At 44.1% G+C, this 21,776-nt stretch overlaps 1 protein-coding gene across 1 annotated transcript in view; it reads left to right on the top strand.

Moving 5' to 3' along the window:
• The first annotated feature begins 7,546 nt into the window (after nucleotides 1-7,546).
• The window catches only part of ttyh2 (tweety family member 2), a 134,974-nt gene continuing 120,744 nt past the window's right edge, over nucleotides 7,547-21,776 (top strand). The window contains exon 1 of the mRNA XM_078225547.1: nucleotides 7,547-7,886. Coding sequence (XP_078081673.1) covers nucleotides 7,761-7,886 — 126 coding nt within the window. The 5' untranslated portion in view covers nucleotides 7,547-7,760. The remainder of the gene's footprint in view (nucleotides 7,887-21,776) is intronic.

Raw genomic sequence — 21,776 nt, 5'->3', positions numbered from 1 at the left:
TTGTGTTTATTTGTGTGCCTGATCCTAACACTTCACTTCTTCTGAAGATTAATACAGATTAACAATTTGTTTCTGGTTTGTCTCACCAAGTTTTCATGGTCTGCATTTCATGGTCATGCTGTGCAGAGGGACCTGGGGGTCCTTGTGCATGAGACGCAAAAACCCAGTCTGCAGTTGCAACAGGTGATCAAGAAGGCAAATGGGATGTTGGCCTATATCGCAAGGGGGATAGAATATAAAAGCAGAGATGTCTTGCTGCATCTGTACAGGGCATTGGTGAGGCCACAGCTGGAATACTGTGTGCAGTATTGGCCCCCTTATTTGCGGAAGGATATATTGGCCTTGGAGGGAGTGCAGAGAAGGTTCACCAGGTTGATACCAGAGATGAGAAGTGTTGATTATGAGGAGAGACTGAGCAGATTGGGTTTGTATTCGTTGGAATTTAGAAGGCTGAGGGGGGATCTTATAGAGACCTATAAGATAATGAAGGGGCTGGATAGGGTAGAGGTGGAGAGATTCTTTCCATTTAGAAAGGAAACTAGAACTAGAGGGCACAGCCTCAAAATAAAGGGGGGTCAGTTTAGGACAGAGTTGAGGAGGAACTTCTTCTCTCAGAGGGTGGTAAATCTCTGGAATTCTCTGCCCACTGAAGTGGTGGAGGCTACCTCGTTGAATATGTTTAAATCACGGATAGATGGATTCCTGATCGGTAAGGGAATTAGGGGTTATAGGGATCAGGCGGGTAAGTGGAACTGATCCACTTCAGATCAGCCATGATCTTATTGAATGACGGGGCAGGCTCGAGGGGCTAGATGGCCTACTCCTGCTCCTATTTCTTATGTTCTTATTTGAAAAGATTGGAGAAGTGTGCAAAGGCAGGTAGGAAAGATGCATCCAGTTTGTATGCAACAGTGGTGTTGTATTGTTATATTCACTGGTAATGTGATATTGTATGGTACAAAAATCATATCCCAATTCCCCCTGCATAAAATGTTGTGGTTACTGCAGAAATGACATCAACTGCTCTTGCTGGCTCTTCACCTCCCCATCCCCTTCTCATATTTCACAATCCAGAATGCAAAACTTAGTCTTGAATAAAATCCTGTCCATATGCGTGTTGTAAAACAGCTCTTGCTCCCAATTGTCTTCAGTGGTACTACCCTGTGCAGTTTCTTGTCCATTTCCTTTGCTAAGGCTGATTAGTTACTATGCCCAACAACATTTTAATCTGTTACCTCTTCACCTTCAGTCGCATAATTTTCTCTTAAATTATTTCGTGCCTTTGGTACCATGGACTTTAATGTGGATAAATGTGAGGTACCATGTAGCCTTTTGTTTTAAATTGGTTCTCGTCGTCTGAAATATTCTTGCATGTGAGACATTACATAAATGCAAGTTGTTTCAGTTTGTGGTCCGACACAACACATAGAATGAAAAGTTGCGTTTTTTTCCTCTCTATCCAATCACTTGCATGTTCAAATTATCTGCGGGGGGTGGGGTGGTGACATGTTTCATATTTTAAAAGTAAAATTCCTACAAATTCTTGTGTGGTTGAACATTTGTTAGTTACGGTGAGTTAATTCAACGTAATGTAGGATCATATCTTTATGTGCCCATTAGAGGGAGCCAGCGTATAATAGATTTGCCATTTATATTAAACTTTAGGAATTTAAACCATCCGGAAGGAAGCTGATCAGCCATTATTGTCAATCTGGGCTCTTACAGAATCACAGAATCCCTGCAGTGCAGAAAGAGGCATTTGGCCCATCAAGCCTGCACCGACAACAATCCCACCCAGCCCCTATCCCTGGGGGATTTTCACAGTAACTTCATTGCAGTGTTAATGTAAGCCTACTTGTGACACTAATAAATAAACATAAAACTTATCCCTGTAAGCCCATACATTTACCCCACCAATCTCCCTGACACGAAGAGGCAATGGCCAATCAACCTAAATGTGGAGATGCCGGCGTTGGACTGGGGTGAACACAGTAAGAAGTCTCACAACACCAGGTTTAAGTCCAACAGGTTTATTTGGTAGCAAATACCATAAGCTTTCGGAGCGCTGCTCCTTCATCAGATGGAGTGGAAATTTCCACTCCATCTGAGGCTTATGGTATTTGCTACCAAATAAACCTGTTGGACTTTAACCTGGTGTTGTGAGACTTCTTACTGCAATCAACCTAACCCATACACCTTTGGATTGTGGGAGGAGACCAGAGCACCTGGAGGAAACCGGCGCAGACACGGGGACAATGTGCAAACTCCACACAGACAGTGACCTGAGGCCAGAATCGAACCTGGCTTCCTGGTGCTGTGAGGCTGCAGTGCTAACCAGTGTGCTGCCCTGTCTACTCTCAATCATCTTGACTAAAGCAATGCCAGAATTACAAGGCTTTGCACTCTTCCTGTAGCCATGCATCTTCCTCTTGCTTCAAACGATAATGCATATTTTTTTAAAAACATGCAATGGTCACTGACTTAATTTGACAAAACATACCATGCTTAGCAATGTAACAAGTTATTTGCAGAGCTTAATGAACTGGCCTTAAAATACACTGAGCAAAGAAATTTGAACAAATAACCCCAATTTGAGAATTTAAAAGTATCTAGGAAGTTTGGATCGGCTATACGGTCTCAGGAAAAATTAAATGGAGATAATAGATCCCATATTGAGATCTTGGGTGCAGTGGGAGCTGCCATACCTTTAGCCCAGAGCCTCTAGGTTCAAGTCCCACTTCAGACATTGAAATGTGTGTTCGTAATATGGCCAAACAGATTGATTGGGATTAATCTTTTTGATATACCTGATGGCAGGCAGTAAGAGTGGGAGTTTCCTGGTTGGCTGTACTGCAGTATTTTGCCAAGCATATCATGGATCAATCTGATGGAAGTACATGGCCACCAATGGCCTCCTTGGGTCTGACACCTGAAGGAGTAGCAACTACCAGGTGACTTCTTCCACTTTCCATCTGTCTTTCTCGATATTAAGAGCGTTGCTAGCTGATGTTTATGAAATTATTACTCTTGGGATTGAACCATAGAAACCTTTCAGGGTTTGAATCAAAGGGTCGTGAATCCCTGGCAGGTTCAGAAAGAGACTATTCTGCCTATTGAGTCTGTGTCGGCCAAAAAAGAGAAAAAAGAAACCAGCTGCTCATTTTAATTCCACTTTCCAGCTTCTGCAGGTAACAGCACTTCAGGTGCAGATCCAGGTCCCCTTTTTAAATAAGTGTTTCAGCCCAACCACCAATTGAGGCAGTGAACTCCAGATGCCCAACACCCTCTGGGTGAAAAGGTTTTTCCTCATGCGCCCTCTCATCCTTCTAACAATTAACTTAAATCTATGCCCCTGCTAAATAATTCACCCCTCGGTCAGGGGGAAACTGTTGTTTCCTCTCTATCCTATAGGCCCCTCATAATTTTTTACTCCCCTATTAGGTTACCCCCTCAGCCTCCTTTGTTCCAAGGAAAACAACCCGAGCCTATCCAATCTTTCCTCTTAGCTGCAATTTTCAAGCCCTGGCAACATTCTTGTATCTTTGTATCATAGTCTGGCAAATGGAGTTTAATGTGGGGAAGCGTAAGGTCATGCACTTTGGTAGGAGGAATCAAAAGGCAGATTATTATCTAAATGGAGAGAGACTGCAGGTGAACAAAGTACAGAAGGATCTAGGTGTTCTAGTGCATGGAATACAAAAAGCTCGCAGGCAGGTCCAACAAGTAGTTCGGATGGCAAATGGCATTTTGGCCTTTATTGCAAAGGATTTGGAGTTTAAAAATAGGGAGGTTTTGTTGCAATTCTACAGGGTGCTGGTGAGGCCTCACCTGGAATACTGCATACAGTTTTGGTTCCCTTACTTAAAAAAAGGATATAGTAACATTGGAGGCAGTCCGAAGGAGAATCACTTGGCTAATTCCTGGGATGACAGGGTTGTCCTATCAAGAGAGATTAAATAGCCTGGGTCTGTATTCCTTGGAGTTTAGAAGACTGATGGTGGGGGGGGAGGGGGGGGGGGGAGGGTGGTTGGGTGTCGGGGGGGAGGGGACTTTATTCAAACATATAAGATCCTGAGGGGGCTTGACAGGGTGGATGATTAGATGTTTTTTCATTAGTGGGAGAGTCTCGAAAAAGGGGACCAGTCTTTAAAACTGAGGTGCGTAGAAATTTCTTCTTGCAAAGGGTCGTGAATCCCTGGCATTTTCTGTCCCAAAGGGTAGCGGAGGCTGGATCATTCGAAGTATTCAAAGTGGAGCTGGGTAAATATTTGACAGATCGAGGAATGGAGGGCTATGGGGAAATGGCACAGAAAAGGAGCAGAAAAGGATCAGCCATGATCGTATTGAATGGCGGGGTAGCCTTGAAGGGCCTGGTGGCTACTCCTGCTTCTTGTATTCTTGTACAATTGAATTTCTTGTGGAAAATTATTTTATGATTTCATGAAACAACAGAAAGAAAAGCCTCCTCGATAGCAGCACTGTAAGTTTGGCAAATTTAATTTGGAACAGAGCCAACCGGGTGCTTTCCTCTGAAATCCTTTGAAAGGATTTCTTCAGAAGTGGAAAACCAAAAGTAAATGCCAGGAAAATTGGATGTTTCTATGAAAGCTTTTGATAGAGGTTCTGTTGGTGAATGGTTTGATGGCGACAAATGCAAACAGCACATGTTAATGAGGAAAGGAATTGTCATAAAATTTATATAATGTAAGTTAATCAGAAATTAAATACAGCTTCACACTATTTTCATGAGAAATAGTGCATTCTCTTGAGAGAATTTTCTCTTTCTCTGCTATCGTTAAATGGCAGGCACATGTATTAAATCTGCATTACATTTTTCTTTAGCTTTATGTACCAGAGAAGTTACTATATGCTGGTCGAGTACTTTGCTGTGGGTTTGGGCATGTGATTCTCCCACCTCAACTGACTTCCTGTTTTTTTAGCTATATTGCTTCATAGGAACATGAGTTGGAGGCCTGTCTGCAATCAGTGAATGCTGCCAAGAATTAATAAGAAGTTGATGAGTGAAGTTCTTTTGCCCACCTTGTTTCAGCATTGAAGTTATGTGTTTATACTATGGAGGAGAGGCAAATAGCAAATCTGGAAATCCAAATACAAGGCAGCTATTTAAAAGTGACAAGTGAATAAGGAGGACTTCAATGGATTGCACAAAACGATCTATTCAGACTTTCAGGCGGCCTTTGGTAAGATTCTGCCTGAGAGATAAAAAGCAATAATAAAGGCATACAGATTTGGAAATTAAACTGCGACATTAATTGACAATTGGTTGGGAGGTTGGAGACATCAAATGATGTCCCCCAGGGACTTGCACTGGGCTCTCATCCTTTCACTATTAACAACTTGGCTGAAGGGATAAAAGGCAGTATGTGCAAGTCTGTACGTGAGAGTAAATTAAGGGGTAACATGTAGGTGGGAGCAGTAAGGTATAAAGGGATATAGGCTAATTAAGTGTTAATATCTGGGCATAAGGTTTTAGGTAGCACCCGGATTTTCCAAAAGCATGGGCAGCAATGCCTGGCGTACAGTACAGCACAGGAAACAGGCCCTTCGGCCCTCCAATAATTAAACAGATTAAAATGAAGCTCTCGTAATCCCCACATTCACAATATTCTTCTCCTAATTCTTAATGTATCTCTGCCTGCTTAATCCTTTACTGAAGCCTCCTATGCAATTCGCCTCTCTCGAGTTGCAGGATTTCACAAGTGGGGGGGGGGGGGGGGGTGGGGGGAGAATGCTGTCAGTTAAAATCAGCTAATTCAAGGAGCTGTGCTAAGTGATGGGGCAGCTGCCTGTGGTGAGGAAAATTTGAACTGGCCGATTTAATTGCTTCTCGGGGACAAACAGCTCACTGGTCAATTGGCAATTTCAGGGAAGGTGGAGTCAAGTTAGGCAATAAAAAAATAGAACAAAGAAGGGAGGAAAATGCAAATACATGAAATCTAATAAAACCATAAAGTATCAGCTACACACAGCTGTTTCACCAGAGGTAGCCAAGTGACTAAATCTTCAGCAACCAGATCCTCCAATGCATCTTAAACAGCGAGTGGATAAAATTGTGTTTTAATCCTTGCTCACTCAGTGAACTGACTTTAATTGATACGTCTAATTTTGGCACGTTTACGGCATTAAAAGCAGTGGACCCTCGGAAGAGGAAAACGGAGGGCAAAAGCCTGGAAAGTTGTAGATACCTTACAATGAATCCCATTCTTATTGAAAGGGAGTAAGGACGGTGCTGTCGGTACTGTGTTTATATTATAACTTGCTGGTTTATAGTCGTCGTGAATTGTATGCAACCTTGGAAGGCCGGTTGTGGATTTCCAATGCATATGATCTGCTTGTTATTGTGCTATGTCGGTTTGTGCTGTTGTATTAAAAATGGCATGTTATTGTTGATATTGTGTTATATCGGGTGTTGTTTATTGTGAGATTGTATTCTGGTTTGTAATTCGAAAGTGTATTTTGTACTTGTGCATTGTTTAAATAAAATGAGTGGTTAATTGGTTCAAAATAAAAGCAGTGGACATTTTCATCCATTTCCTTCTCTCGTTTTTGGTTCAGTTAAAGGGAAATATTTTCTCGTTACCGGTATAAGGTCTGCTTAAATCACGCGGAGTTAAAGTTTATTTACTAGTTCACATTAACACTGCAAGGAAGTTACTGTGAAATTCCCCTAATTGCCACAGTCCAGCACCTATTCGGGTCAATGCACCTTACCAGCACGTCTTTCAGAATGTGGGAGAAAACCAGAGCACCCGTTGGAAACCCATGCAGACACGGGGAGAACATGCAAACTCCACAAAGACAGTGACCTAGCTAGGAATGGAACCTGGGTCACTGGCGCTGTGAAGCAGCAGTGTTAACCACTGTGCTACCGTACTAGCTGTGTATTTCCCCAGTGGGCTGCTCTGATCTAACCAAGGGCCGCTAAACTAGCCACCACCCCGCCTGCGGGAGTCAGTGAGTGGCCCCGGGGGTTGGAATGAGCTGGGAAGCGGGGGTTTGGGACTGAGCTGAAATCTTTGCAGCATTAAAGATTACTCTGTGACCAACCCGGGATCAAAATGTGATTGATTCATGTTCACTTATTAGTTGTAACACAAATAAGGCAGCATGGTAGCACAGTGGTTAGCACTGCTGCCTCACAGCTCCAGGGACCTGGGTTCAATTCCCGGCTTTGGTCACTGTCTGTGTGGAATTTGCACATTCTCCTCGTGTCTGCGTGGGTTTCCTCCGGGTGCTCTGGTTTCCTCCCACAGGCCAAAGATGTGCTGGTTAGCTGCATTGGCCATGCTAAATTGCCCCTTAGTGTCCCGGGATGTGTAGGTTGGAGGGATTAGTGGGGATAGGGCCTGGGGTGGGGATAGGGCCTGGGGTGGGATTGTGGTCGGTACAGACTGGATGGGCCGAATGGCCTCCTCCTGCACTGTAGGGTTTCTCTGAATTGGAGCTGCCAGGGACAGAGAGCGACAGAAAGCTCCTGTGAATGGAACAGGATGCGCGGTCACGCGAGCCAGCGCGCGCCCCCGCTGCTTCGGGAACGCGTTTGTGTTCCGGCGCGCCGCGGGGATGGGCTCTGGCTGCACGGAGCTGCTGGCTGCCGGGCTGTGAGCATCGCTGCTGGGGGAGAGGCTTCATCCCGGTACTCCCGATCCCAGGCTTCCTGCTCCCATTCCCAGGGTTCCCGTTCCCGGGGTTCTTGCTCCCATTCCCGGAGTTCCTGATCCCATTCCCGCTGCCCAGGCATGGCTTCCCGGGTGGATTACATCGCTCCGTGGTGGACTTACTGGCTGCACAACTTTCCGCACCTGAATCTCCGCTTGCAGCCAGTGAGCAGCGCGTTCAACCCGCAGGATGGCAACTACCAGCAGGTCAGAGACTCTGTCCCTCACTTGTTTCTCTCACTTCCCCTCTGTACCGCCCCAGCCCCCCCACCCCACCCCACCCAAAGCCCCCCCTTCCCCCAGTCAGCCCCCTGCAGACACCCCTCCCCCAGTCAGCCCCATACGGAACCCCCCCTCCCCCAGTCAGCCCCCTGCGGACCCCCCCCCCGTCCCCCAGTCAGCCCCCTGCGGACCCCCCCCCTCCCCCAGTCAGCCCCCTGCGGACCCCCCCCCTCCCCCAGTCAGCCCCCTGCGGACCCCCCCCCTCCCCCAGTCAGCCCCCTGCGGACCCCCCCCTCCCCCAGTCAGCCCCCTGCGGACCCCCCCTCCCCCAGTCAGCCCCCTGCGGACCCCCCCCTCCCCCAGTCAGCCCCCTGCGGACCCCCCCTCCCCCAGTCAGCCCACTGCGGACCCCCCCTCCCCCAGTCAGCCCCCTGCGGACCCCCCCCTCCCCCAGTCAGCCCCCTGCGGGTCCCCCCTCCCCCAGTCAGCCCCCTGCGGGTCCCCCCTCCCCCAGTCAGCCCCCTGCGGATCCCCCCCTCCCCCAGTCAGCCCCCTGCGGATCCCCCCCTCCCCCAGTCAGCCCCCTGCGGGTCCCCCCCATCTCCAGTTAGCCCCCTGCGGATCCCCCCCTCCCTCTCCCCCACTCAGCCCCCTGCGGATCCCCCCCTCCCCCTCCCCCAGTCAGCCCCCCTGCGGACCCCCACCTCCCCCAGTCAGCCCCCCTGTGGACCCCCACCTCCCCCAGTCGGCCCCCCTGCGGACCCCCTCCTCCCCCAGTCAGCCCCCCTGCGGACCACCCCTCCCCCAGTCAGCCCCCTGTGGACCCCTGCGGACTGCTTCCCCCCTCCGCACATCCATCTTGCAGCCAACTGCTCTCCCTCCTCCCCCCATCTTTGCAGGCCATCACTCCCCCCACCCCCCAAAAACCCTCAGTTCCGCCCCCTCGGGGGCACCCCCCGCCCCACCGACAGTCCCCCTCCAGATTTCCCCTGCCAACCCCCCCCCCCCCCCCCATCATTCAGAACCCCCCCCAACTTAATGGTTTGATTCATGCCCCATTGTCCATTGTATTGAGAGTAAACTGCATGCCTTTGCATAGTGGAATTGCATCAGTTGCCCCTATTTCGAAACTCTTCTCAAACGGTGTAGTTTACTAAGTAATCCACCACTTTGACATAAAACATATATTTTGGCAGCATTAGTGTCCTCCTTATTGCATCCCAAAATCTTAGCGAGTTTGTCTTATTCCTTTCCTCGTCCCTGATGATTTTATTGCGTTTGTTATGTGCAGATGTGATTGTGTGCAGCATATTGAGTTCCTACGTTGTGAATTTTCACTCTGCTGTCGGAGGACCCTGACTTGAAGTCTTCCCTAAGCTTTTGTTTTTGCATTTTGTTCGCTTCATTGTAATGTATTTAACAATGTGTTTATCATGACATTATGTTTAATCCTTCACAAGTAAACTTAAATGTAACATCAGTTGAATAAATTAAATTGAAGAATTAGCCCCCTTAGAATATTACATGGAGATTACTTTCCCTTGAAAAATTAGACCTTGGAGAATGTCTTGAGTGAAAAATGTCTGAATTGTTGGTACCAAGCCAGGAAGACAAGGAAATCCCAAGCTCTGTCCACAGAGCGAACATCTCTCTGTTCTAGGGCCTTGGCCTTAGACTATAGAGAGAAGCCAGCCAGGGTTCCCAGGCTAGCAATATTTTTGCGGTGAGTCTGTGAACCAACCTTAAAATTTTCAAAACAATTTGATTCATAAAAAGAAATGCTTTGTGATATTTCTGACCAAAACAATGTGGGATATGTATTTAAAATGTGCTTATAAAGTTCAAAGGGGGTCTTAATGCGTTAGCTTGAAATATAGTGCAAATCCTAGGGTTTTCTAATTTCAGGCCAAATAAGTGACAAGTGCAGGAAAGAGCCTTCCAGAAAGTATTTTGTATTTTTTTTCTGGAATAAAGTGCAAATATCTGGGGCAATTTAAATATTTCAGTTATGGTAATAACTGTCTAGGAGGTAAACTCACCTTCCTTATTTGCAGCCCCCCCAATTTAACGTTGAAATTTAGCCTTTGTGCTCATGGTCATCTCATAATTTCTACTCTGGAAAATGTGATCTTTGTATTGACCAGAGTCTGATATTACATTTGCGAAAAAAGCGTTGATGTCTTTATTTGTTAATCCCTGTGAAGCCATATGTCCCAACACGTTTTCGAATGACTAAAGTCGCTAATTAATACTGGTCAGTCTCCCATCATTCAGTGAATTCTGATATTTACCATGATCCTGCCAGAACCTGATAGTTTTACATTACTGTAATCCAACAAGTTTACTAAAGTAGTAAATAACAGTTTAAAATCATTCCTCCTTGATGAAACATCCATTTATATTATGCACTGGTTCCAAAATGTCCTTAATATTCAAGTCATTTATTCACCCCAAAACCTATTCTCAAGTTTTATTTTTTTGGCTCTTTTTACCCCAGGTTGACCATATTGGCTTCAGATGCAAGCATTTTATTTTTCCAAATTACCTTCCTGCAGTCTTCGTAGTTTTTCACTGTTCCTCTGGAATTTTCATGGTTGATTTCTACTTCCCGATGAAATTTTCTGTGACAGAGAAATTCACAAAGATAAAGATGAAATACTGCGATGCTGGAATCTGAACCAAAAGCACAAAATGCTGGAAAATCTCAACAGGTCTGACAGCATCTGTGGAGAGAGAATGGAGCTGACCTTTCGAGTCAGGATGACCCTTCGTCAGACTCTGTTTTTGTTTCAAATTCACTGAGGTGATGTGCTGCACCACTGAGTCTCCAATGAGGTGTTGTATTAGCAGCAAGCTCTGGGAGCAATTGCCTTTGGCTGCAGAGTCCAAATTCAGCATCGTAGATCCCTTTGAAGATTTTCAGTGAATGATAAAACGTTTTTGCGACAGCACTTTGTGTACATTCAAATCTCTGCTTCAACTCAACTTTGAACTCTCTCAAAACAGTGAGGTACATAAGTTCTTGGTTAAATATGTTTTATTGATTTTTCTGGATATGGTGCCACAGGCTGCTGTACATTCTGTATGCTCAACCTTTGCAAATCAAGTTTATTTAGCATTTCTACTTTTTCTGTCTGGGCAGAAGTGAAATGCCAGTCTCCCGTGGAAAACCTTTCAGTTTTATCAAAGTGACCTTTGGTCCATAAGCATATCCATTTTAATGTTTTACTATTGTAACAATATTAACCCATTGGATGGGTATGTCCACCAGAGAGGAGCACTCCTGATTATGTGCATCTAACATTGGCCTGTTGACATTCATGGCGTGAGCAAGTCAATCTTAACACTTTTACCACTTGATTGGCAAGTTTACCTGGGATGGTATGTAACTGATAGTGCATAGAAAATGGCCTTTTGATGTTGGTTATTAGTAATGTTTGATTCCTTTACTTAGTCGGGAGCAATCGGGGCAGAGGTAAAATAAATGTAAATTAATTATTATAAATTTGAAAGGCAAGATTTAAAGTTGAAGAATGGGCAGAATTGTGGGAGGGACAAATTGGTTTTATGTTTCCTATAATGTAGCTATTTCCAATATTTAAGCAACTAATTTCATGTACAATTTTAAGCTTCTGACTGATTTAAGGATTTAAAACCCATGAGCTGAGCTCAGGGCAACATAAATTATTGACAAATACTAAATATCTTCAATAAACTATTCAGTACTTTGGCCATTGTTATTTAAAGTGGTGTGTGGCTCTGGTTGATGCTGAAACTTTAAAACGGTGTCTCAATGATTACAGTATCTGTCTGAAGTCTATGTCGACTTTGGCAGTGACGTATCTATTGTGATTGATAATTCAGTGTGTGAATGGAGGCTTATCTTCGAGAATTTTTCTTGTATGCGATGCTGTGTGCCAGCTGTTGTGCCACTTTAACAAATGTGAAGCAACAGCAAGTGGTTGCACTGTGCTGAGGGAAATAATCCCGTGATTTACCGAGACTGGACATTTTAAAATTAATTAACAGACTGAAAAGAGCAGGTGGTGCTGCCGCTGTGATAGTACATTAGCATCCGAAGCATGCTAAATTGTCCCTTCATGTCGGGGGGACTAGCAGTATATGGGGTATGGGGATAGGGCCTGGGTGGAACTGTGGTTGGTGCAGGCTCGATGGGCCAAATGGTCTCCTTCTGCACTATAGAGATTCTATGAGAAAATGGACCTTGCACTAAACTTCCGGAAAACTAAGATCCTCTTCCAATCAGCTCCCACATCAAAGCACCACCACCTGATGATTAAGGTCATCGGCAAGATCATGGACATGTAGATCATTTTCCATATCTTGGGAGTCTCCTCTCAAAGAAGGCCGCCATAGGTGACAAAATTTATCATCACCTCCAAGTTGCCAGCTCAGCCTTTGGCTGACTGAGGAACAGAGTATCTGAAAACCAAAATCTCAAACCCGAGACTGAAGTCACAGTGCACCTGGCAGCAGCGATCCTGTGCCGCTTTATACTTCGGAGACTTGGACGACCCACAGCATGCTCATTGAAGCACTGGAGAAGTACCACCATTGATACCTTCACAAGATCCTCCAAATCGGGATGGCAAGAAAGGTTGTTTACCAGCAGCTCCCAAGCAAATTTACCCAGCACTAATCACTCAATACCAGCTTTGCTGGACAAGATGCGTCACTGACATGTCTAATACCAGACTCCTGAAACAACTGCTCTACTCTGAACTTGATCACGGGAGGGGGGGGGGGATAGTGGGAATGTTTCAGGGATGTACTCGGAGCATCCCTGATGAGGTCAAACATATCCACTGATTCATGGGAGACCCTGGCTTTGTGACCGACCAAAATGGCAAAGGCCCATTCGGGAGGGCACCAAACACATCGAGGGATTTCATCAGGAACATTCTTGGGCAGAGCTGAGGCATCAGAGGGAGCCCAGAAAACTCCAAATAATCCATCTATCCAACCCTTCAAGTGCCGCCTTCCCCACATGTGGCAAAGTTTGCATTGCTTTTTTACACAGAGGGTGGTGGGGGCCTGGAATGCGCTGCCAAGTAGGGCGGTGGAGGCAGACACGCTGGCATCGTTTAAGACTTACCTGGATAGTCGCATGAGCAGTCTGGGAATGGAGGGATACAAACGAATGGTCTAGTTGGACCAAGGAGCGGCACAGGCTTGGAGGGCCGAAGGGCCTGTTTCCTGTGCTGTACTGTTCTTTGTTCTTGGTCTTCTCAGCCATCTCAGAATAGGATGGAAGCAAGTCTTCATTGACCCTGAGGGCCTGCCGAAGAAGGAGAAGACATTAATTACTTTAAGATAAAGGCAAAATACTGCAGATGCTGGAATCTAAGTAATTAGCTTTTGAGTTTTGTCTTCAGAGTCTGCAAGGCAGCGGTTCACACTCGTATGAGGGAGTCCTGGAGCTTCTATCAATACGATAGACAATATTATGTTTATTAATTATATAGCCTGAATGCTATTTTAAAGTTTGAATGCAATCCCGATCAATTACTCTCTAAAGCCACTGACATGAATATGCATTTTAGTTGTTTGATTTGTCTTTCAATTTGCAGAGTGATTATTTTTTTTAAAAGGCTGACATTTCAGGGAAGCACTGTCTGAGATATTGGTCATCAGATGTGTTGTTAAATCTAGGGCCATATAAGCCTGGCCCAGTGTTTCCTGCTACTATTTTTTTTAAAAAGCTAGGAAGTGTTCTGTTGCATCCAACACCACTGCAAACAGACGAACTGGTCGTTAATCCTGGGATTGTGAGACTTGATGCGTGCAAGGTTTACTGCTGTGTTTGCTTATACTATAGTGACTGTATGTAAAGTAATTCCTGAAGTGCTTTGGGACATCCTGAGGAAATAAAGCTCTGTGAAACCAAGTACCTCTGGGTCACATTAATGCACAAACTCAAAATGATGAGAAACTGGAAATTGGGTGTTGTGATTTTTCACTAACTGCGCACCCTTCACTGAGCTGTAACCTCAAATTGGGCTCCTTATAAGCTCATAAGATACAGGAGCAGAATTAGGCCATTCGGCCCATCGAGTCTGCTCCGCCATTCAATCATGGCTGATACCAAGGTAGGTGGTGTTGTGGATAGTTTGGAGGGATGTCAGAAGTTGCAGCGAGACATAGATAGAATGCAAGACTGGGCGGAGAAGTGGCAGATGGACTTCAACCCGGATAAGTGTGTGGTGATCCATTTTGGCAGATCCAATGGGATGAAGCAGCAGTATAATATGAAGGGTACCATTCTTAGCAGTGTAGAGGATCAGAAGGACCTTGGGGTCCGGGTCCATAGGACTCTTAAATCGGCCTCGCAGGTGGAGGATGCGGTCAAGAAGGCGTACGGCGTACTGGCCTTCATTAATCGAGGGATTGAGTTTAGGAGTCGGGAGATAATGCTGCAGCTTTATAGGACCCTGGTTAGACCCCACTTGGAGTACTGCGCGCAGTTCTGGTCACCTCATTACAGGAAAGATGTTGAAGCCATTGAAAGGGTGCAGAGGAGATTTACAAGGATGTTGCCTGGATTGGGGGGCATGCCTTATGAGGATAGGTTGAGGGAGCTTGGTCTCTTCTCCCTGGAGAGACGAAGGATGAGAGGTGACCTGATAGAGGTTTACAAGATGTTGAGAGGTCTGGATAGGGTAGACTCTCAGAGGCTATTTCCAAGGGCTGAAATGGTTGCTACGAGAGGACACAGGTTTAAGGTGCTGGGGGGTAGGTACAGAGGAGATGTCAGGGGTAGGTTTTTCACTCAGAGGGTGGTGGGTGAGTGGAATCGGCTGACGTCGGTGGTGGTGGAGGCAAACTCGTTGGGGTCTTTTAAGAGACTTCTGGATGAGTACATGGGATTTAATGGGATTGAGGGCTATAGATAGGCCTAGAGGTGGGGATGTGATCGGCGCAACTTGTGGGCCGAAGGGCCTGTTTGTGCTGTGGCTTTCTATGTTCTATGTTCTATGTTCCTCATCCCCATTTTCCTGCCTTCTCCCCATAACCCTTCAACCCATTACCAATTAAAAATCTGTCTAACTCCTCAACTTTATTCACTGTCCCAGCATCCAACGCATTTTGGAGTAGCGAATTCCACAGATTCACAACCTTTTGGGAGAAGTAGTTTCTCCTCAACTCTGTTTTAAATTTGCTACCCCTTATCCCAAGACTATGACCTCTCGTCGTAGAATGCCCCACAAGAGGAAGCATCCACTCCACGTCTACTTTATCCATATCTTTTATCATCTTGTATACCTCCATTCATGATTAAATTATTCCCCATTGTCTGATTTGGGGATATTATGACCTATTTTCTGCTCTCTGCTGGTTGCTGACTGTCATTTGTGAGTGATAAGTCATGTGGCTTGAAGGGAACTTTAGTCTGTACATTTCCGATGTAAGAAGTCTCACAACACCAGGTTAAAGTCCAACAGGTTTATTTGGTAGCAAAAGCCACAAGCTTTCGGAGCGCTGCTCCTTCGTCAGGTGAGTGGGAGTTCTGTTCACAAACAGGGCACATAAAGACACAAACTCAATTTACAGAATAATGGTTGGAATGCGAGTCTTTACAGCTAACCAAGTCTTAAAGGTACAGACAATGTGAGTGGAGAGAGCGTTAAGCACAGGTTAAAGAGATGTGTATTGTCTCCAGACAGGACAGTTAGTGAGATTTTGCAAGTCCAGGCAAGTCGTGGGGGTTACAGATAATGTGACATGAACCCAAGATCCCGGTTGAGACTGTCCTCGTGTGCGGAACTTGGCTATCAGTCTCTGCTCAGTGACTCTGCGTTGTCGTGTGTCGTGAAGGCCGCCTTGGAGAATGCTTACCCGAAGATCAGAGGCCGAATACCCGTGACCGCTGAAGTGTTCCCCAACAGGAAGAGTCTTGCCTGGTGATTGTCAAGTGGTGTTCATTCATCCGTTGTCGTAGCGTCTGTATGATTTCCCCAATGTACCACGCCTCGGGACATCCTTTCCTGCAGCGTATCAGGTAGATAACATTGGCCGAGTTGCAAGATTATGTACCGTGTACCTGGTGGATGGTGTTCTCAAGATGAGAGGTGTAATCGAAGGATAAATGTTGGTTGGTCATGTCTCCAGGGCGGTTTCACTGCTCTTTGCATCGTGGCTTGGGACTTGTTTTACATCCATCTGTAAGGGTCGAAGAAGCCCAAGTTTAATAACATCCAATCAGAAAGACTGCAGCACTCAGTACAACATTCTGGAGTAAAATTTGAATCTAGAATCTTCTGACTCTTGAGGCGAGACTGCTGTCACTGAGCCAAGGCTGAAACTATGACCGGTAGTTACTTAATGTTGGGAACATTTTTGTACGCTTGCCTCAAAAATAAAATACCAAATTGATACCGGTCATCAAGGGTGACTTGAATGCAGCTTATCAGTATACTAGATTTGTAGTGTAACTAATCCTGTATCAGGAGTCGGAGAAGATTTTTAGGCATTGAGTTGGTGCTTTGCTGCCGTTCTTACCACACAGCAAGATACAGTTGTGGACTTTCTGGCAAATGGGATCTGACCACTTCACCTTGGGAAAAGGATCAGAATATTAATTATTGTCCACCACTCTACTGGCGTTTTGTTAAATGGATCATGTCATTTGTTCATCCCTCAAGATCAGTGCAGCCCAGCCCTAGAGACTGAATAGGGTCCATGTGTTGAAAGGCTGTTGTGTAATGCATTCACTATGTTATTATGGAAGCTTTATCAGTATCACACAATAACTGGTGTGGCTACTGGTTATGTGAGGGGTGATTTCGGTGTGTATTGCCCTTTGTAATTTCTAATAAATTCATTCTATTTCAGTGATTTCAGTATTTTGAGACTGAACTAACTCAAACAACTCCTCAATCCCTGGGGAGAATAGTAGAATGTTTCGAACTAATTCTGAAAATACTCAAAATTACACAGAAGTTTCATATTTGCAGATCATGACTGAAAACATTTAATGAAACAGAACTGTTGTATTCTGATCCCGTAGAAATAACAAGTCCACGACCCTGAAAAGAAAAAGACTTATTTTAGTGACAACTGAGAAATGATAAATATTTAGTGCTACCTGATCAGAAACATTTTTTAAAATCGCAAGGACTTGAGGGAGGTTAAAAATAGATCTGCACACTCAGCAGTTTCCGATCACCTCGCATCAGAAAGAAACACTAAACTGGACTTTATCCCACCGAGTTTTAACAAATATCAGCATGTGCTTCTCCAGCGGTGTGCACTAGATACAAACTCTCACTGAGCTAAAATCAATACCATTTGTGGAATTGCTAAATGGAACAGCACGTTAGAACATCAGAGTGCTGCAGCTTTGAGTGTGGCAATACAAATTCAATCCATCACGTTTACAGCATGATGATCTAATGTGTTTTGACGAGGATTTATACAAAGGCCACTGAACACCCCCCCCCCCCCCCAAGAGAACAAAAAACTTTTGGGTCAGTCATAAGGGGCTTCTCGCAACCATCAGCAGCAGTCATCGTAGTGTGGGCGTTAGTTATGTGCATGACTGAGGGGAGACCACAATTGTGGAGAAAACTAGACATTTATTGGACGGTCCATTTTAAAATGCCTTCAATAATGTTTGGTTGAATTTTGTAGATTAAACGATAGACAATAAATGGGACAATTGTGATCCACAAATATTAAAACAGTATGACCAAACTGCCATGTCATCTATTGGCATCTGGAATACAGTCCCAGTAGGAAAATTAGAGTCATCAGCTGATTTTTAATCTGCAACTTGAGCATTCAAATTAGAAACAGAACTGACATAAATGGGCAAGGAAATCGCTGCAATCAAAGTAAGACCATTTGAAACAGAAATTTTAAATATCATGCATTGCGCAGCCAACTCTTGTGACAAACCTATAGCACTAATTCAATTGCACATTGCTCTAAATGTCTAAAGCTCTTAACCCTGGAATACATTTGTGAATATCTTGCAGTGGCCTTGCTTATTACTGCAAGGTGCAATGGGCATATTAATTCACAAAACTTTCAAGAAGCATAATTCTAATCAAACTGTACTTCCTACAATAGTAGTGTCAGTCTGCAGTCTTTATGTGAATCCTGAGTGATGAAAAATATGCCCGAAATTGGTTAAAAAATGTTAAGCTTTAAAAACTTGTATATATTTAAATGCATTACAGACTGGAAGCAATAAGGTTAGTATGTTGTACAGGAAGCTTTGACTTGCATTGCATAAATTAGTGATCTGATTATACAATGTATTCCTCCTTGCCTAAGTTGAGTAGAAGTGACTGTTTCGAAGTTTTCTTTTGTAACAAACAAAAACAGTCCCAAGTTTGCTGTTTCAGGTAAAGATTCTGGAAAGCTTGATACTTGATTAAATTGCCTGTGTGTCAGTTCGGTTGTTAGCACTCTCACCTCTGAGTCAAAAGGTTGTGGGTTCAAATCCAACTCCAGGATTGAGCACAAAAATCAATGCTTGTGCTGCATGGGAGTGCTGCACCGTAGGAGGTGCAATCTTTCAGATGCCTTTGGGCGGTTGTCAAAGATCCCATGGCAGTATTTTGAAAAACAATAGGGAAGTTATCTCTGATGTCCGGCCCATTTGAATCCCTCAATGACATTATCTGGTCATTACCACATTGCTGTTCATGGGAGCTTGCTGTGAGCAAATTCATTATAACAGCACTGCATTGGTTGTAAAGTGCCATGGGACACCCTGTGATAGGTAAAGGTGCAATACAAATTAATGGATGCCTTCCTTTCTAGATGAGTCGCCAATAGTTCACATGATGGCATTGTATCATCATTAAGGTAATTGGACGCAAATATGGGCAATAAATTCTTGCATGGCTGTAGTTGCAGAAACATTCACTGCAGTTAAAAGGATCTCTTGGGATGTTGCGAGGAAGTAACAGCGTGGAGTTTTTGCACAGCTGTGAATATCATTCTTTTTGATGGGAAATGTATCACTAATGTACGTTAAATATAGTTCAAATCTGTGACTCAGTTATTTAAGGATACATTTTGCAACCTATTGTGCCAATTTCCGTAGGAATTACTTCATTTTTAAATAGCCTTGGACCTACTCAAAGTATATTTGTCAGGTTTGTTCTTTCTGGTGAGTTCCGTTCTTGTGTATCCATGTAGATACTGATCAGGAAAATCTCTTGCATGTCTATTCCGACTGAATAATTTCTATCTGCTTCACGTTTTAGGATATTTTGAAAAATCATGTTGGCTATACAGGACTTTTTTTTGACATCTTAACTATCAAAGCCACCTTTTCACTTTCACAAAATTAGAATTATACAATGCAGAAGAGGCCCTTTGGCCCATCGAGTCTACACTGACATGTGAGAAACACCTGGCCTCCCACCTAATCCCATATACCAGCACTTAGCCCATAGCCTTGAATGTTAAGTTGTGCCAAGTGTTCATCTAGGTACCTTTTAAAGGATGTGAGGCAACCCACTTCTACCACCCTCCCAGGCAGCGCATGCCAGTCCGTCACTACCCTCTGGGTAAAAATGTTTTTCCTCACTTCCCCCTAAATCTCCTGTCCCTCACCATGAACCTATGTCCCCTCGTGACTGACCCTTCAACTTAGGGGAACAGGTGCTCCCTATCCATTCTGTCCATGTCCCTCATCATCTTGTACACCTCGTTCATTTTGTCTTAACCATCTCATTATATCTTGTACAAAAATCCCTGTCTCTGGTTTTTTCTTTATATCCCAGCATCCACGGTATTTTGCTTATTTTTGTCATGTCTTTTGCCTCGGCAGACCACAAAAGAGGAGAAAATGAGAATTTTATTGGATAGTCTATTTAAAATATCTTCAATGCCTGGTTGAATTTGTGGATTAAATACTAGACAATGAATGGGACAACTATGATCCACAAGTATTAAAACAATATGGCTTAACTGTCATGTCTTCCATTGGCATACAGTCCCAATGGGAAAAGACGAATCATCGACTTTTTAATCTACAACTGAGCAGCGAATCAGAACTGACATAAAAGGGCAAGGAAATGATTTCAGTCAAAGTGAGACCATTTGAAACAGAAGGAATACTGCTGGCTGTCATGTGTCACTTGTAGTGAAATTAACAAAAGTTTTTTTTCTTAAATTAATCATCCTACACCCAGTAATTTTTTCCTCCAAGTGAAAGGAGGAAGAATGTTGATGTCTCTGCCTAGGTCAGCAATGTTGTGTAAACAAGAATTTTTCTTTCGGTCAGCAGTTGTTGTTTCAATATCTTCTTGCATTTATGTGTGCAAATAACTGCTGTTGCACACTTCAACTTTTGGAATGGTACGCATGGGACACTTGCCTTTTGGAATTGAAAAGAAATAAGTTTTTGTGCTTGTAGAACACGGCTAAACCCGCACAATGATGCAGCACAGAGGAGGCTAATTGGCCCATCGTGCCTGTGCCAGCAGTTTGAAGGAACTAACCAATTAGTCCCACTCTCCTTCTGAGTAACCCTGCAAATATTTCTATTTCAAGTATTTATCCAATTCCCTTTTGAAAGACAAAGTTTGGTCCCTTACAGTCAGAAACAGGGGCATTTATAAAGGGGAACAAATAATGACTGACCGACTGAAAACATACTTTGATTTCATCTTCACAAAGAATCTTCCCAAATAAAGTACCAGAAATGGTGGGGAACTCAGGGTTGAGTGAGAGGGAGGAACTGAAGGAGATCAGTATTAGCAGAGAAATGGTGTTGGGGAGACTGATGGGATTGAAGGCCGATAAATCCCCAAGGCCTACATGTCGGAGTACTTGAAGTGGCTCAAGAAATCGTGAATGCATTGGTGGTCATCTTCCAAGATTCTGTAGACTCTGGAACAGTTTCTATAGATCAGAGGGAAGCTAATGTAACCCCACTGCTAAAAAGGGAGATAGAGACAAAACAGGGAATTTATAGACCAATAAGCCTGACATCGGTAATGGGGAAAATTCAAGAATCCATTATCAAAGATTTTATAACAAAACACTTAAAACAGTGGCAGGATTGGACAGAGTCAGCGTGGATTTATGAAGGGAAAATCATGCTTGATAAATCTACTGGAATTCTTTGAGGATGTAACTAGTAGAGTTGATGATGGGGGAGGGGCAATGGATATGGTTTATTTGGATTTTCAGAAGGCTTTGGTCAAAATCGCACAAGAGATTAGCGTGTAAAATTAAAGCGCATGGAATTAGGGGGTGTGTATTGAGGATATAAAACTGGTTGGCCGATAGGAAACAATAAGTAGGAATAAATGGGTATTTTTCTAAATGGCGGGCAATGATTAGTGAGGTACTGCAGGCTTCAGTACAGGGACCCCTGCTATTCATTATATATATAATGATTTAGATGAGGGAACTAAATGTAATATCTGGATAAATGTGAAGTTATCCACTTTGGTAGCAAAAACAAGAAGGCAGATTACTATCTGAATGTTCATAAATTAGGAGCAGATGGCCAAAGTGACCTGGGTGTCTTCATACATCAGTCACTGAAGGTAAGCATGCAGATGCAACAGGCAGTAAAAAAGGCAAATGATATGTTGGCCTTTGTAGCGAGAGGATTTGAGTACAGGAGCAGGGATGTCTTAACACAATTATACAGGGTCTTGGTTTTGATTTTATTTTATTTTATTATTGTCACATGTACTAACATACAGTGAAAAGTATTGTTTCTTGCACGCTATACAGACAAAGCATACCATTTATAGAGAAGAAAACGAGAGCGTGCAGAATGTAGTGTTACAGTGTTATAGCTAGGGTGTAGAGAAAGATCAACTTAATGCAAGGTAAGTCTATTCAAAAGTCTGACAGCAGCAGGGAAGAAGCTGTTCT

The sequence above is a fragment of the Mustelus asterias genome, chromosome 12 (assembly GCF_964213995.1).
Source record: "Mustelus asterias chromosome 12, sMusAst1.hap1.1, whole genome shotgun sequence".
NCBI classification, from domain to species: domain Eukaryota; kingdom Metazoa; phylum Chordata; class Chondrichthyes; order Carcharhiniformes; family Triakidae; genus Mustelus; species Mustelus asterias.
Note: the sequence above shows the minus strand (reverse complement) of the source record. Positions and strands in the feature narration are given on the sequence as shown.